The sequence below is a fragment of the Branchiostoma lanceolatum genome, chromosome 3 (assembly GCF_035083965.1).
Source record: "Branchiostoma lanceolatum isolate klBraLanc5 chromosome 3, klBraLanc5.hap2, whole genome shotgun sequence".
In the NCBI taxonomy this organism is placed as follows: Eukaryota; Metazoa; Chordata; class Leptocardii; order Amphioxiformes; family Branchiostomatidae; genus Branchiostoma; species Branchiostoma lanceolatum.
Genome location: NC_089724.1, coordinates 13,703,001 through 13,720,156, shown reverse-complemented (window position 1 = coordinate 13,720,156; position 17,156 = coordinate 13,703,001). Strand labels below are relative to the sequence as shown.

The following is a 17,156-nucleotide window of genomic DNA, read 5'->3' as shown; positions in this document are numbered from 1 at the left end:
ACTTTCCCTAGTAGACGTTTCATCAATATTGTCTCAGCAGCGACAGATACTTAAAGGTAGCCGATCGAGTCGGAACATTTGTCTTGAACAAACACCTACTGTGGTTAGGATTTGACATGCTGCCTGATCTTGGCAATGGAACGTGATAAAATGCAGATGTAAAGCACCTGTAAGTTGTAGTGAGAAACCTCAGCTGCCACCACAATGAGCCATGGTCCATACAAATGTAGATGTGAAACAACTCTCATTTGCAGAAAACCCTGCGTACTACTAGTAAACACTGAAGTAAAACCATGGGCTTGTTATTCTAAAGTGGTTGAACAACTACCCCATTTGTGCACGAGGCGTAAACGTAAAACTTGATTATATATAAGACAAAGACCGCAACTCGTAAATCATTGATGTTCTGCCAGCAATATCCCCGCCGGTAGTCGCGAAGACATGTGGTACTAGATGGCGGAGACGTGCTGTTTTCCTTCGGAGAAGGCAATTTTCATGTGAAGGCTCTGATGAAACCTTATAAGTAGTGTATTCTGGGAACGTTACGCCTGACTTTTATATACCAATGTGTTTGTGACGCTTTTCTGGACACAGGTACTCTGGGCTATGTACCGGGTACTAAGTAATAGATAAGATAAATGAGATAATAAATTACCGTATGCTGCCACACTCTCAACTCCTTGCTCTCAACTAGAGTTCCACGACCTCATACCTTCGCCAAATGATGTTTACCTTTTCGAGTCGTAGTCTTGCGTTATGTGTTCTGCTGAGCACTGCATTGGTCTTGACGCTCTTCGAGGAACATATTATATAGTTTTCAATAACATTTTTGAGCTATCTGACACTACTAGTGGTATCATGACCATGGCGTGAGATAGGAAAAGCGGAAGTTCCACTGCAGTAATATAGCAAGTCGCTAGAGCCCCCCCCCAATTCCAAATCGACTCATATTGAGGTCTCAAGAAGTCCTACCCACATACCAAGTATGAAGACAATCCATCCAGGCATTTGTGTCCCACCGTGTCCCTGTCGTCCCATCACATCAACGTACGCTGGTCTGAGACATCCACATCCCTGCGAGGATTCCATCTGTGACACAGACACAGAATGATGATACCTTAATCTACGCCATGTCTGGTCACTGAGCACTTGTTGGTGACAGGAAATGCGAGTCTGACTCCTACTTCAGTTACAAGGATCGCTATTGATTGCAGGTAGTGCTATGACACCTGTTGTTACAAGGATAGGAAAACGCATATTTTCAACGATACAGGAAAATTTTTTCAAGGGTTTACGAAGATATTTTCCAGTTTCAGACGTTCAATTCCTTTTGCGCTATGTACACTGTGGCTGACTGGTTAAATGTTCATCACATGTTAAACCTTACCAAATTTATGTGACTTGTGACTTTACATATTACAGCTAACGCTAATTAGAGGCACTTCCTTAGTCTGAAATTGCTGTTACAATGACTATAAAAAGCGGAAAAACACATTTTCTCTCAAATGAGAAGAGTTTGTCTCTGTCGAATGTTTGTAAAGGTATTTTCTCAGGTAGTCAGCCGCGAAAGTCGTACGTGAGTTGGTTCCTAACCTGTTCCATAACGCTTGGGATCACCCGGGGATAACCCGCTTACAGCGCACATGGATTAGCGGATTTGCAACTGGACGGTGTGAAATCAATTCATAATTATCAAAGTGTTAGCTTTTACGTGACGGCAGCGATGCGCCGAGTGACGCTGTCCATATCCTGCGCGTAAGATGGGACCTGTCCGCCGGTACTGACAGTGAAGGATCGCTCGATATCGTCTCACGTCTTAGGGTATATAAGCCGTATGTTCTTTATATATACCAATCCTTCACTTCTGTAGAAACTAGCCCACAAATAGATACCTTACACACGAAAGTTGGTCTTACGGTACCACCAACAGGTTAGTTTGCCCCTGATATGCGTAAATAAACCGTGCACGCTTCAGATCAAAATGTTGTCAGCTTCTCCGCTATCAACTTTTGGACGTGCTCACTAGCATACTTTCAAAGTGTTTTTCTTTTCTTCAGTGGAATTCTAAGTGTGACACAGACATAGATTAAGGTTGACAACTTGACATCAATTATTGTTTGCTAGCGGAAATGACGGCAGCCAGTACCATCCTCAGAATTTGTTGTGACGTCTCCGGAAGATGGGCACTTACAGGACAATGTTAGCCAGCCCACGCCACGCCACGCGCGCGCTCTTCCGACAGGATATCACAATTGTACACCTTTTCATCTTCAGCCGATGCTGACGGAAGGGGTCTGATGTCATCAGGCGGCCAGCGCTGATTGGTGCTCCTGGCAGACATAAGCCGGCAGCATCAGCCAACAACGCTCAGCTGCAGCCAGCTTCAGTCTGGCACACACGGGAGCACGGGCAGCGGCAGAACATCAATGTCCCATTGGCACTGCAAGCTCCCTCAAGGAGGGACTCTGTGCCAAAAAAGACTTCACCGTTCGAAGGCAACGGGTGTACAGATATGACACACAGGATGAACCTGTCCACGGCGTCGCCCACGACTGTGAAGTCGAACTCGTCGGAGGAAGACTACAGGTCCCGGCTGACGTGGGGAGAGGACGTGGCTATAGGGTCGTACCTCGCAGTCGTGGGTGAGTGGACTAGCTCGTAAAATCAACCCATGATATCGCACGCGTTATGCTTGCCACTCGTTAGTAGTGTTGTGTTCTCGGTTAGCGAAAGTGTGAAAACACAGCACAGCGAAAGGGTACAAACCTACAAACATCCTTAGGACGTCAGGTTGATGTTTCTTGTATTTCTGTATGTGTATATCGTCAGCAGTGGGCTGACTCGGGTTGTTTGCATGCATGAAAACGGCCATCAAGTCTCTTTACACACAGCCATAAACGTCCTAAACGAGCTGAGGAGGTAAGGAGAAAGCTCTTGCTCGGTATAACTAGGTACATGTATTCAGCCCGCAATGCTCCCATTCTTCTCTGCCTCTACAGTTCTGGGCTGACATTCCAATGCTTAGCAAATTTTAAAAGCTTTTTTCCCGAACACCGAGCCTATATTTACATCCATATAGATTGAGGTGGCATGCAGATGAATACGCGATGTGTTCTTTGTCCGACGAAAGGTACTGTACATCGAGAGAAATCTGCAGTGTAAGTGGTTTTTACTACCGCGTACCATTTCTGAAAAAGACGCAATTACATCACTTTCTTGTCTACAAAGTCCTGTGAGCGCAGTTCCTCCTGTATTTTGGTGATTCAATATTACCTCATGCACTCAGAGTAACGCATCAGGGATATGCTGTAACAGGGCATGGTTTATTAGATCATACACGCATTCTGGACTTAAATCAAGCGTGCTGCCGACGGAATACTTATGTGCGTAAATGACGATGTAAACTACCGGTCAAGGAAACAGAAACGCTTCTGCTTTACTGTTGTAGACAATCTTGGTGTATCAACAGAAGCCGCCGAAGTATTTCTTAAGAGCTGAAGGAAAAAGAGCGATTGATGCTTTTCTTTTATATCTACATCAACAGGCCATAAAACTGGTCTGTGTGGTGAAAAATGGCTCAAGATGATTTTATCACATTGTCGGCATTGAAGTCTTACGTTATCATCAACGCAGTGCCAATATTTATGTGGAGAAAGGTATGACTATTTATTGGTTTAATTTTTTTAAGTTTCCCTAAACGTACATGCACGCAGTTTGCGTATCATCAAACAAGAAGAGAAAATTGTTTTAAAAGAACGATGGGTAATGCTTGGGCTCTATTTTGGGAGACATGATAAACTATGATACTAGTATAAAAAAAGGACGAGGAGAAGGGAGTTAACCCACAAAAGTCAGATATTCAAAGTAGCTAGCGCTTATCATTATTGAAATAATTCAAATCAAATAATCACACGGGGAGTCAAATGTCTTCCACTGAAGTACTGTTTCATCGGGTTGATTCCTGTCAGCTACTTTTGGCAATAACTCATACAAACAACCTACCTGCTCTTTACATGGCACTAGTCAACACTAGGAAGCAACAGGTCTTTAGGTCTGGATGTTTCAATCGCTGAACCATGTTTATATTAAGTCTGATGTGTAGTGATTGGTTGTTTGAAACTAGCAAAGGAAAAAAGCGATGTACATCGCGTTTAAAGACATCAGTGCTGTCCACAAAATATACCGGCTCCTACTGTACATGCGTAGGAAATGACAAATCTACATGCGATGAACAGCGATTGTTTTGGGGAGATTCCCTTAAGCGGGTATATCTCACTGGACAGCGCCAAATTGCCCCAGGCGTTCGTACAGTGGCTCAAATCTGTCACCTAAAATTGCGAACGAGTTGCGAATGCCTTGCGCAATTTGACGCAGTCCGGTGAGATACCCGCTTTAGTACGTACGAAAATACCCACGGCTCGCTTTGAAACGCCACCGCAGCAGCTACAGAAGATAGCGTGGTTCCAACTGGATGGACGTGTCATTGAATGCAGTTACAGGTAATTCCCCCAACAAAGGTAGGCGACAGACGAGGTGGTTTGGGGACGTGTAAAAGCATCAAACTCACTCTCCTGACTGAACTAGATTTCCCCCGTTGCCAGTTGGCTTGCGATGAGGATTTCCCTGCCAGATAATGTCAGTCAGCGAATAAATGAAGATCCGTGTTTTGAATCTCGTCAGCCTTGTGAGTGCTGCAGCACTGCTGATGATAGGGATAGGCCAGTAGAAGAGGCCTTTGTCACTTTTTGCTTGATTCCAGGTGGAGACAAGTGAATAAAAATCTATTCCCCAAACCTTATAGAGCACCTCGCTTTTAGACTGAAAACAAACGAACACCATGTGGAAACCCCACTCTATTCACTTGCTGTATCTATCTATTTATTACACCGAAAATACACACATGAGACTCAGGAAAAGCTCAGGCTCTGCCCACAAACAATCAATTCCACGCCTAAATAAATTGTTTAGTACAAGTAATTCAGCAGAGGTAGCCATGGTGCTACATGTACTAATAAATGATAATACTAGCTACCACCCCTACCAGGAATTATCAAGCAGTCAGCACACACATACACGATTTTTCCATTCTGGTGAATCCAAGCCCTGATGTACTTGCAACAAATTCTTTGGCGATGTATTCTTTCATGGAAGACTGAGTCAGAATCAGGGTGATTTGCATGAACAAAACGACGTCGAACGTGTAAGTTGGCGTTGTGCAACAGGAACGATCCCCACAGGACGGCCTTACGCGGCCCGCCTACTCTCGCGAGGAGTCTCGAGAAATCACGTCTAGTCGCCTGCTGTTCAAAAGGTCTTCACGGAGGAACAGCCATAACGAAGTTTAGTACCCAGAAATGAGTCTGAGATGATCCGAAGATTACGTGTGTAGCATAGCATGTCCTGAACATGGGATATCAAAAACGGAAGTGCTGTACCATGAAGCCGATACGGCTTGGATGCCGACAATAGGATTTGTACTTAAGGCCACAGCAAGTAAATTTTATGGATGACATCAGCGCGACTGATAGATTTTCGCCTTATTTTGGAAAAAAAGAAGAAGAAATATTTCTCCCTCCAGAGATGGTCTACATGATGGAAAAGTACCAAAATGGGAAAATATGTCGTGCCTTGGTTGTACTTGTGGAGGTGACACTAGAGAGGTGGTCATGACTGTAGTTGTAGAAGTGATACTAGTTAGATAGTTGTAAAAGTGGCACCAATGTCATGAGTGTAGTTGCTAACTTGGTAAGGGTCACTTTGTGAACTTGTTGAATATTGGAATAAAAGACTTGTTGGCTGTGATACCATGCATGTTTTTTCGCTTCAATTCGTGTTACGAAGTTTATGGTGTCTATATTTTGAAAATTTAGCTGTCAATTCATGTCAAATCATGTTTTTCCACCCTCTCGCATTAAATTTGGGGTCTGCAGTATGAGTATGAAAAGGGGACATCAATCATTTGAGAAGAAAAATGAGTGAGCATCGGTGCCTTTCCCAGCTGAGAAGTAATGTTGCTTCTGAGCATGCCTACAGGCCGTCTGGAACAGGTAGCTATGAACCACAGGCGCATCTAAAGATAAGTCAGCTTTCCCCGAACGGGCAGTAGAACTCTAAGTACGTGTAAGTAAAGGTACATGCGATCTTAGGCACCGTGATGCCGATGTAACGACGTGACGAATGTAGTCATGTAAAATGTTCAGGCTAACACATTTTGCAGGTTTGTCCTAAGGCTTGTTTCTTTTTGGACTTTCTGTACACAAATGTCCTGTGTAGGTTTCTGCCATTTAACCACACCTGCCTCACATACCATATCTCTCAAAAATAATAAAGAAGGTAGTTACACAGGTTACTAAAGTTGGTAATATGTTTGATATGTTTCATAAATTATGACAGGCACATTTCAACCTATGGATGTGTCCCTGTGCTGTAGTGGTCTGCGCCTCTGTTTCTTACCACATCTGGTTCAAATTATGAGGAGCCAGAAGGCCCGAGTTCGCACCCTGGTAGGCCACGTCTGGATAAGAGGCGCACCAAGTCATACCAAAGACTTCATAAAAATGGTACATACTTCTGAAACAGTATGGAAGTTAATTAAACACACTCCACTGCCGGTGGACTAGCACCCTGCTGCAGTGTTGCACCCCAGTGTGGCCCAGGGATACGAAACGGAGTTGGGCTCCGCCCTATACACCTTATGGTGTGGGAGGATTTTAACTTTAGCTAACATTTCAACCTATAATCGTTCGTTGATTAAGTTTGTCCTAAAACTACATGTCTTATTGACCTCGGATTTACCATAATGCCGTTGGTCTTTCCTGTAACTCTTTAAGCTTGAAATACAGTTTGCTCCTAATGAGAGGATCTTACTGGCGTCGCTGTGTAGTATAATAACAAACTATGTCATGCAAGAAAAATGAAATATCACAGCATATACACGAACAGTTGCTGACACTGCATTGGGTGCATGAAAATGTCATTGTCATCAGTCAACCGGATAATTAGAGAGCTTATATAGTGACTACTGGCTGTATAAACGTGTCTTTCGATTTCCTTGCAGAGTTTGTGAGCAACGTGTACAAGAGTGGTTCTGTTGTGTCAGCAATAATTCAAAATTGTCCCTTCTTCACAAATCCAAAAATCATTATCTACAAGAAAAATATCTTCATGATGTGAATAATGTTGAAATCCGCAAAGCAACAACACAGTTAAGAACTAGACTGGCCGTCATTTGCTTTAAGAGCAAATTCAGGATGTTTCGCCCATACTCCTCATGCAAGAAGTGGGCTGTCCCAAAATAACTCCTGGGCAAATCCAAGTTTCTGCATAATTTATGCAAATGAGGTCCTCATGAGCATAAGTTATGTCCAGGTGCTTTCACCTTTCCTACATGTACCTACATGTACAAGATGACATCCACAGCTTGTACAGTAAGGGGAATACAACATCATGCATAAATTATGCAAGTGAGGTCCCCATTAGCATATGTCATGGCCAGGCGTGTGCACCTTTCCTAAAGCTACCTACATCTCAAATATGACATCTGCAGCTTGTACGGTAAGGGAAATACAAGTTTCAGCATAAATTATGCAAATGAGGTCCTCATTAGCATAATTTTTGGCCAGGTGCATTCACCTTTCCTAATGGTACCTACATCTTAAAGATGACATCCGCAGCTGTCACGGTAAGGGAAATACAAGTTTATGCATGAATTATGCAAATGAGGTCATCATTAGCATAATTCATGACCAGGTGTGATCACCTTTGCTAACGGTACGTACATGTCAAATCTGACATCTGCAGCTTTTCCGGTAAGGGAATTACAAGTTTAAGCATAAATCATGGAAATGAGGTCCTCATTAGCATAATTTATGGCCAGGTGTGTTCGCCTTTCCTAAAGGTACCTACATCTCAAAGATGACATCCGCAGCTTTTACGGTAAGGGACATACAACTTCATGCATTGATTATGCAAATTGGGTCCTCATTAGCATAATTTATGGCCTGGTGTGTTCGCCTTTCCTAAAGGTACCTACATCTCAAAGATGACATCCGCAGCATTTACGGTAAGGGACATACAACTTTATGCATACATTATGCGAATTAGGTCCTCATTAGCATAAGTGATTGTCAGGTGTAGTCACCTTTCCTATAGGTACCTACATCTCAAATATAACATCCGTACCATGTAACATAAGGTACATATAACTTTCTGTAATACCATTAGTAGAGGTACCCCCTGACATCTGCTTGGTTTTAAGTCCCAGACATGGGAAGTGTAGGAGGGCTTATGTTACAGTATGACCTAGTTCTTGCTGGCCCTGACAGAAAATAACCAAAAATTGCATCAAAAAATTGCAAAATAAATCATTTTGAAGTAGTGTATGCCAAAAAAAATAATGGGGTCCTTTGGGTAAATATCCAATGCACAACTAAACCAAATTTCAGGTCCTCAGGTTTCAACACCACGGCACTGGAGGCCATCATGTGCGACTTTTGTCTGCAAATGACCAAAAAACCTCCATAAAATCATTTTAAAAACTTATATCAAAAAAATCTTACAAGGGTCTAGGGGTATACACGTACTCTACCTGCATACCAAATTTCAGCTAATTTGGTCGACGGACGACCGAGAAGAAGCGATTTGAAGGTTTGACAGGAGAAGAAGAAGAAGGAGAAGAAGAAGAAGAAACCTTACAAAAACAATATGTTTCGTTGGCGAAACATAATTAGTAGCCATAGATTGAATATAGACACAGGTAGATATCTTAATGTAGCTCCCGACCAAAGGTTTTGCTCATTCTGTCCAAATCGAATTGAAGATGAGTTTCACTTCATCATGGAATGCACTAAATATGATGCTCTACGCGATGAGTTATTCACCTCTCTCAATTCAAGTATTTCAGATCTTAAGACACTCAATGCCAAAGATAGATTTTACTATATATTTGAATGCAACAGCTCATACAGTGTTAAAATAGGCAAATATATAAAAGATTGTTTTGCTATTAGAAAAAATAATGATACTCAAAATTAGCCCAACTTGAATCATATAAAACCTAAGATAGTCATTTTGTTGTAGTGAATAGTTTTATCCCATACTTATGTCTTGTTCTATGTTTACTGTTGTTGCCATACTTTGTACCTGCTACAATAGTCGCGCAATAAAGTTCTTCATGTGACGTTGTACTGGCCGGAAGTGTGAGAAGGATGAAAGGAATCAGAGTTGGCAGGTACATCAGGGAGTGCGAGTCATTTTCATGAAGTTCCCGAAACTATTGCCTCTCGCTTAACCTCGCGCCCATTCCTGTTGCCCTTCTCGTTCCAGATGGACAGTTTCTCCCATATCTCATAAACCTATCTAACTGTTTGATGGGAACGTCAAAGTTTTCAATTTCAGAACCTGCTTCAAAGCTTCCTGTACACTGACTTTTGGCAAACCAGAACTGCCGACTCGCTAGGATAGCCCTCTAGGGCAGTAGCTTATGGAGCTTTAGATTGCGTTCATTTTCATGCTGATTTTCTCAAAGGTATGATGAGCTGTTTTGTAACAAACATTAGAATCCCGGCCACGTACCACCTTGAACGCCCTTCCCAAACGCTTCAACACTAAAATACAAACAAAAGGCCTGTGTCGATGGGTACAGACATGTACATGTAGTGTGCAACATATCCCGGAGCAGAGATGTAACATGTGGTACAATACAAGGTGACCTTGTCGGTACTTAACGGAAGCTTGTCGCACACTGTCGCATTCTGATGATTTTGTCGGATTTGACTCCGATCCGCACTTGATGGAATTAACGCCCGTGTCTTGCGTTAAAAGTGCATTCCTTCCTAACGTTACGTGCGCAGTTGAGTTTTAATTCTCACCCTTGGCACACCTGGCTCAAAATAACTCAGTAGAAGCAACGGTAGGGCTCCATGAAAATGTTGTGTGATTACGTTCTGAACAATTCGACGTGCGTATGAAATATATTCTGTATCTTAAATCGTTCCAGCGTCCAATTATACCCAATGGCGGCCTGTGTTACCTCCTAGCGTTAGCGACTTTCTGGCAAGATTCTCGCTTTAGCTATACTTGAGGGTAATAATTGTGACTCGAACGTTCGCGGTTGATTGCATTTGTTGCTGAACGACTGTGAAGATATAGCCAACGGCTTGTTTTGAAAGCAGAGAACGTCGGCCACGAGTTTGCCGGAAATTAAAAGGCTTGAAGATAAATCTGAAAGTAAAAAGGATCACCGCTGAAAGGTCCCTACAGGCCAGTTTGTCGAGGAGATGTGTCCTACAATTCATCCTGCGTATCAGCAGCTAAATCCTGAGGAGGGGTTTTAGTCTAGACTGAGATCAACCCCTGTTATCTCGGGCAGCGCGTGCAGTCCCTGCTGCCCCGGCGTCTGATCTTACACCCCTATTACAGTACCCCTAGATTACTTACATTTCCTAAATGGCCGTCGACCGTCGAGCAAAAGCGAAAGGACGCTTTTTCAGTTCAAAAAGAGGTGGGGGGGGGGGTATTATGACCTTGGCTTAGCAAAGTGTATCCCTTTAGATGATGAGTAGGATGATTTGTGCTTGTGGGGTTTGTGTAGTTTTTGCGCGTTTAAGCGTATGCGATTCAAGTATGGCGTTGCATAGCAACCTCTTTTGGTCAAACAAGAAAACGGGGATTCATTCGAGTCGATAGAACAACATGACATCACATGGACGCCTTGTCGTATCCCAGGCGCCGGTGTCTTAAACAGTTGCCGTAGTTGTCAGATCATGTCCACATTAAAATGCTGTAGTTTAGATGCACAACTGTGCGCAGTGTCACTGCAGAAGGGCAGAGGTTAGGCCATTTTCACTGAGTAGGCATGTAGGTCATGATCCTTTGTGTTTTATGAATGATAAAAAGCAATTAGGCCACGGGTTGGTGTAAAATTTGGGCTAGGAGAAGTACAGCCATACATTATGTGTCATACTCACCTACTCCAGCCGTACATAGCCTGTATCCACGTGAAAATACCACATCATTGCACACCCCTGGCTTTGTAGTGACTATTGCAGGGCATTTTTGTTTAGGGTTATTGTGATGACCTATGATGTACAAATAAATGGTGCATATCGGGCAAAGATTTATTCCCCTCAGTGAGTCAGTGGGTTTTTGTAGCTGTTGCGAGCAACATCGACGGATATAAAATCATGCAAATGAAGCTTAAGATCTAATTTTCATAATAGACGACGAAATAGTACGGTATCCATAGACGGTAGATGAGTGGAATATTTTACTTGTATTATTAAGTTAAGTCCATGCGAACATCGTTAAACATGACTTGTGTCAATCAGGACCTCTTTTACATAATAGCTTATTTGCATAATGTGAAATATTTATAGTACTCAAGGTTAATATCATTTGGTGAAGGTATGAGGTCGTGGAACTCTTATTTGACATGCAGTCTCGATTTTTCCTAAATGCAGCATTCCGCGCCAACATCTCCGCTGTACATGTTGTTTCTCTGTGAGGCTCGAGGTTTGTGATGGCATTTACATTATGTCGAGCTCTTACTGCTGCCTGACAAAAGAAGCAAAGATTAGGTGACTTCTCCGTAACTGTGCGATGAACATGAAATAAATCACTGTATACCTTGTGAATATTACAGAATGTTGCTGAACAGAAACAGCCTATGATAAATCCCCCGCACAGACTGCCAAGAATATCTATTACAGGAAAACGGCACTTCTTTAGTATATGCATTCATGCCTTCACATCCTTTATAAATATATAGCGCTCTCGTTAATCACATGTGTAATAGGAGAGAGTTTTTCACAGCTGCGCGAGCACAGAACACGATAGTATTCATCACTGTGGAAAATTCTTTCTGTTCAGGGTCGGTTTTTAACCCCCCGCGTCTCGGACTGAGTGAACTTTCTTGGAATTCTAGATAAGACTGTCCCACTTTCGACAGAAATGCAGCTGCAAGGTTATAGGGCGACACAGATGGCAGGGTATTCTCGTTTTGAAGACACATTTATCCAGACACATTTTCCATGGACGTTTAGCACGGCAGGAGCACGTCTCCGGTGCTGTTAGCTACGTCCCCTCTGGCTGAACGGAAATCAATCACGAACCACAGCATGAAAAGCGTTTTGTCACATGTTTAAATACCAGGCTGGAATATCTTTCAGCTGTCGAACATATCGACGTCTGTTTGGCTAGTTGAAAAGTATGCCTGTTTGGCTAATTAAAAAGTTGTCAAACCTTAACGTGCTGAATTAATGATTCTGCATATTCGGTTCATCATACCCAGTACATTATACCTTCACATCTTTACACTAGCACGAAGCAAAGAACCTTTCATGGATCTTTCTGCCTACAGAGTCACATGAAAACACTATTATTGCAGGAGAAGTTGATAAAACATGCTCGTTCAGTAGTGTAGAGCCTGTGTATTAACAGCCTTGCGATGTCGTACTTTGATAGCCGAAGGTATGTTTGGAGTACCAAACATTCCTTTAAAAGAACTTCAAAACTTTCTTTCTTACTTCTACCTTACTAGTTATAAATCTTGGTTATCGCCATGAAAGGTAAAGTATAGTCTGGTTTGTTGAGTAGTCTTAGACTACCTCTCATTTTCAATAGAATCACTCCGCATGAGATGATAAATGTCTATATTTTGATTGGGTCTATTTTCACTGCCCGGCGTCCAAAATGACTTTGAAATGTGTCATTACTGCAGCGTATGTCCCAAAACTACCCCATTTAATCTGACCTTTGAAAACAAGATGAGTGGATTTGATGTGCTGTCCCTCATCAGGTTCGGAGATAATCTCCGTGGTGCGCGACAGGTGGAACAAAAACTCGGCCGGGCGACCTGCCGTCACTCAGGGGGAGTTTTGTGGAAGGTTATCTCAGGCAGCAAAGGGGAAATACCACATTGGAGACGAGAAATCAGCCGGAGAGCATTTTACGTACGGCATGAGAGAATAAAAGCTACTTGGAAATGTTACATCCTGTGGCTGTTGCATCCTGTACCAACAGTGGCCTGAAGAAGCTAGGTTACCATTTTCCTCATAAAAATTACTCAACCCGCCCTGGTTCATTCATCAGAATGTTTATTCCAGAAGCCCATCAAAACTCAACGTACATGCTCTTCTTACGAATATTGAATGGCAGCATGTACATCTTAACTGTGGAAGCATTAACTCTATCAAGCAATATTGTTTGCATTGAGGAAAACTGCGCAAAGATTGAAGTTTGAAAAGCACACTTATGCTGATTGAATACACCATTCTGCAACATCCCATCACATGTTGTACTTGCAGGGTTGCTGGCAATCGCGGGCAACTCCTTTGTGTTGGCGGTGTGGTTCAAGAGGCGGAGGTCCATGAAGGCCCCCGAGCTCTTTGCCGTTAATCTGGCGGTTGTGGACCTGTTGATAGCGCTGTGTTGCAACTCTTTCCAGGTGACGAGCCGGCTTGATGTTAGTGTGGTTGTTGCTGATGGTGGTGTGAAGTTCTGCCTTGTTGTCAGTGATGCTGGTGTTACGCTGTGTTGTTGGTTGATGTTATGTGTCAGGTCTTGTCCCGTGCCTTGGATTGAAACGTTTGTCTGAATAGTCAAGTATTTCGGCTTTGGTCGTCATTGTACGACAGAGCCAGTTGTCCAGCTAATGTCGACGACCATCGCGAGGAAGTCGTAAAAAAACTTTGGGCTACTCGCAATGTCATTAAACCGTGACTTCATTGGCATTCGTGTTAGATATTGCATTGCAGAAATTGCTCCGTGGTGCGTTTAATTACATGTGATGCCTGTCGTGTTGTGATGCTGGTATGACGCTAAATGTCACAGAGGACCCGACGATGTTACCGAAATTGTTTCACGACGGTGTTCACTAAATATGTATGTAAGACGGAACTAGTATAGCTGTAACACCGGATACCCTAGTATAGTTACAGACACCACAAAGTCTTTTACAAGCCAATTTCTTGCCCGAGTTCCAACACACCTACAGCGAAGAGATAATCGATAGACGCTCCCCTGCCGTCACCGTTCAAGACGATCTCTTTGACAAAACGATTCTGACAAACTAAAAGGCTCGGGTCGATAAGTGTCAGAACATGTGTGTACAGTTCGGTTAGCCGACAGCTGCTGGGTAATCCCAGCTTATTTAGGTGAGTTTGAAGGGCGATTATTGCGCAATAAGTGAATCTTATCTTGTACTATCCATGCCCTTCTAGCATCGGCCCTGTCCATCAGTTCTTTTGGAAGGAAAATTGCATTTGACGTAAACCTTATTGCAGTAATGCTTAAGTCTTAAGACTGGATCACACGACCTAGCTATGTGGTGGGTTTCAATGAGGAAGGCATCTGATAGTTTTCTTGGTTCCTCAAGTTACAGGAAACTTTGCTGCGCGACAACTGTACAAGGTACAGCGTATGGTATGGTATCTTCTGCTACAGAACAAGAACCATTACATGACTAGTGATCTAGCTTACAAAATACTATTTAGCATGGAACGAAAATGTGCCTTGACAATTACAATTATAGAAATCAGTCATGTAATAAGCTTTCAATAAAACGTTAGTAGTATCTTCTGGCTCAAGGCTTTTGGTTGTGGACGTGACTTTGAGTGTGCTGTAGGCAAACACGTAGATCTTGTGCAAGCATATTTCAAGGGGCTGGAAAACCGAAGAATATCGTGCTCGCATAAGCTGGTTAACAGCATTGAAGCTGTAAAAAGTTCCATGTTGCATATTTCATCTCCAAATTGAGATCCCCTAATTTGGCCATTACTCACACAACATTGGAGATGCTGACATATAATCGGTCCCAGCACAGCAAGTAGCAGTGAATTTACAATTTCGCAAACCTCCCTGAAATTGCGAGCATGTTTTAGTAACGATATCTTTAGACATGTACGTCAAAGCCGTTGTTTAATTTCAAATATCCTTCAAGCATTGCTCAGCGAGTCCTTCACAAGGCATGTTTGATTAATGTGTGCCATACTCTGGTCACTGATGATGTCTGCAATGTAAAGATATTGATTGCTTCGTTATTTGCTTTTACGACCAACCGACCGTATTCACAGTGCACCGATGATTTATCAACATTTATCCAGACCGCACTGTGCGCCATTTTCTGGTATTTCTTACAATAAGTATATATCTTTTGAACTTAGAAGTTGTTCCAAAGTTATATTGATTGCGTGGCTCAAATAACCTTAAAGGTAGTTCCAATGCCACTGTCACGCTAACTCAGCGGTAAAATCATTCGTGGAACAGCCATATCCCCAACATGCTATTGAAGACGTCCCCAAATTGTTTGAGCTGGTTGAAGGATGATTGTAAGAGGGCAATACATTAGTCTGGCCTATTGAAACGTCACAGTAGAGTAGAAGAAGCCCCCCTTCCAGTAAATTCTTCGTCTTATCGTTGATCTAAGTCATCTAGTGCACCGTCTGATAGATGTAGAATCGTCTTGAACGTACTTGGCAATAGTTTCACTTATATTCCGTCTTAGAAGTAAGACTGGCTTTTCAGCTGGCTGGAGCGCAAATATCCTCCCCCGTAGGTAAGCTTACTATGATTGCGTTTTGTAGTGCAGGGAGGAAGAGAAAGACACTAAAGATTGTCTCTACAAGCTTAGCTCTGGCAACCATCTGCAGGCATCTAGCTGTAAGATGTACATGATTCATCAGTTCCCAGCCCAGACAGCCGACGTGCCAAACGTATCAACTAGGCACGTTCTACCACACCACTAGCACTAATGCTCCGGAGTGCCTCCATTTGACCGCCTTGACCTGCTAATATCCCTTTTTCCGCAGATCGCAGCGAGTTTTAACCATGGTTGGATGCTGGGCAATCCCGGCTGCCAGGGTTACGCCTTCTTAAGAACACACCTCGGCACGACCAACATCCTAACCATCATTGCGCACGCACTGGCACGGTACATCAAAGTCTGCCACACCAAGCACAGTACGTGACTCTCTTCTCCAACCAGCCATCACAGTGTCTGAACAGCAGTGTGTGGTTATAGCTAGCCGTGTGGTATAATTACGTTCATGTATCGTGGGGTACTCAAACCAACTGAAGCATGCTTGATCATCTATTCTTGTGAGAACGTTGTGAAATGGAACTTTTGAAATACAGATGAGGCTGCAGCACCAATAATATTTCTAAGTACGATACAAACATGTTGCCATGTAGATCATTGATCATTCCAAAAAAGATAAGTGATATATCGACTTCTAAAGGATAACATTTGTATGTCGTAGGTGACGAAGTGAACTTCACCAATGTCCGGCGCACCCTCGCGGCGGTGTGGACGATAGCCTTGTTCTGGTCAACAGCGCCGCTGTACGGCTGGGGAGCGTACTCCACCGAGCCGTCACACATTACCTGCGGGCTGGACGTCGACCAAGTGTCTTCCTCTGCTGCCAACCAGTCGTACGTCTTCTTCCTGGTTCTGGTCTTCATCGTCGCTCCAGTAGCGGCCATAGCTTTCTCTTACATCAAGATTATCCAGAAGGTTCGAGGCTCGCACCGCAGAACGTTCGGCCGCGGTCGGCGGGTCGCGAGAAAAGCACAACTTGAGCGGAAACTGTCGAAGGTAAGCTATTTCATAGCTCTGCCGTAGTTCCCAATGAACTAATCCCTCACAAATCTCTCTGTTAATTTTGAATTGATAAGACGGCATTCGGAAAGTGCAGAGTTTCTTGTTAGCAACATAATATCCATGGCGTACTTAATAAACTCTCACATTCACATCCTGTTTCCTCCAGACTGCCATCATGGTTGGGCTCGGGTTCCTAATGGCGTGGACCCCCTACGCCATCCTCGGGCTGTGGTGCTGCTTTGCCGAGCCCGGGAGATCGTCCCCCCTCTTCACCGCGGTGCCGGCCCTGTTCGTCCGGACCGCCGGCGTCTACAACCCCATCATCTACCTCCTGCTCAACGACACCTTCCGCATGGAGGCCTACGCCATCACCACCGGCACCATTCGGAAGAAGATCACTCGGAAGTTCTCGGGTACTGTCGTCGTTCTGAAGCTCGACGGAGACGAGCCGGTCGTCTTTACCAGCGCCATGCGGCGGCACAGACGGAAATCCATGAGGAAAGTGTCCAGGGCCAGTAAAGAAGGCGGCACCGGTACCGGCACCACTACTTACAACTGA

General features: G+C 43.6%; 1 protein-coding gene across 1 annotated transcript; it reads left to right on the top strand.

The window, feature by feature from the left end:
* The first annotated feature begins 2,278 nt into the window (after positions 1–2,278).
* Positions 2,279–17,156, top strand: LOC136429400 (opsin-5-like). Its single transcript, XM_066419233.1, has 5 exons — positions 2,279–2,642; positions 13,305–13,444; positions 15,807–15,957; positions 16,257–16,591; positions 16,764–17,156. Exons 1-5 carry the CDS (start codon positions 2,513–2,515, stop codon positions 17,154–17,156), a joined length of 1,149 nt encoding a protein of 382 aa, XP_066275330.1. The 5' UTR covers positions 2,279–2,512.

Coding starts and splice junctions, on each gene's coding strand:
- LOC136429400 (XM_066419233.1), top strand. CDS start 2,513: ATGACACACAGGATGAACCTGTCCACGGCGTCGCCCACGACTGTGAAG. Junction 15,958..16,256: donor AGTCTGCCACACCAAGCACA/GTACGTGACTCT, acceptor TGTATGTCGTAG/GTGACGAAGTGAACTTCACC. Junction 16,592..16,763: donor TTGAGCGGAAACTGTCGAAG/GTAAGCTATTTC, acceptor TGTTTCCTCCAG/ACTGCCATCATGGTTGGGCT.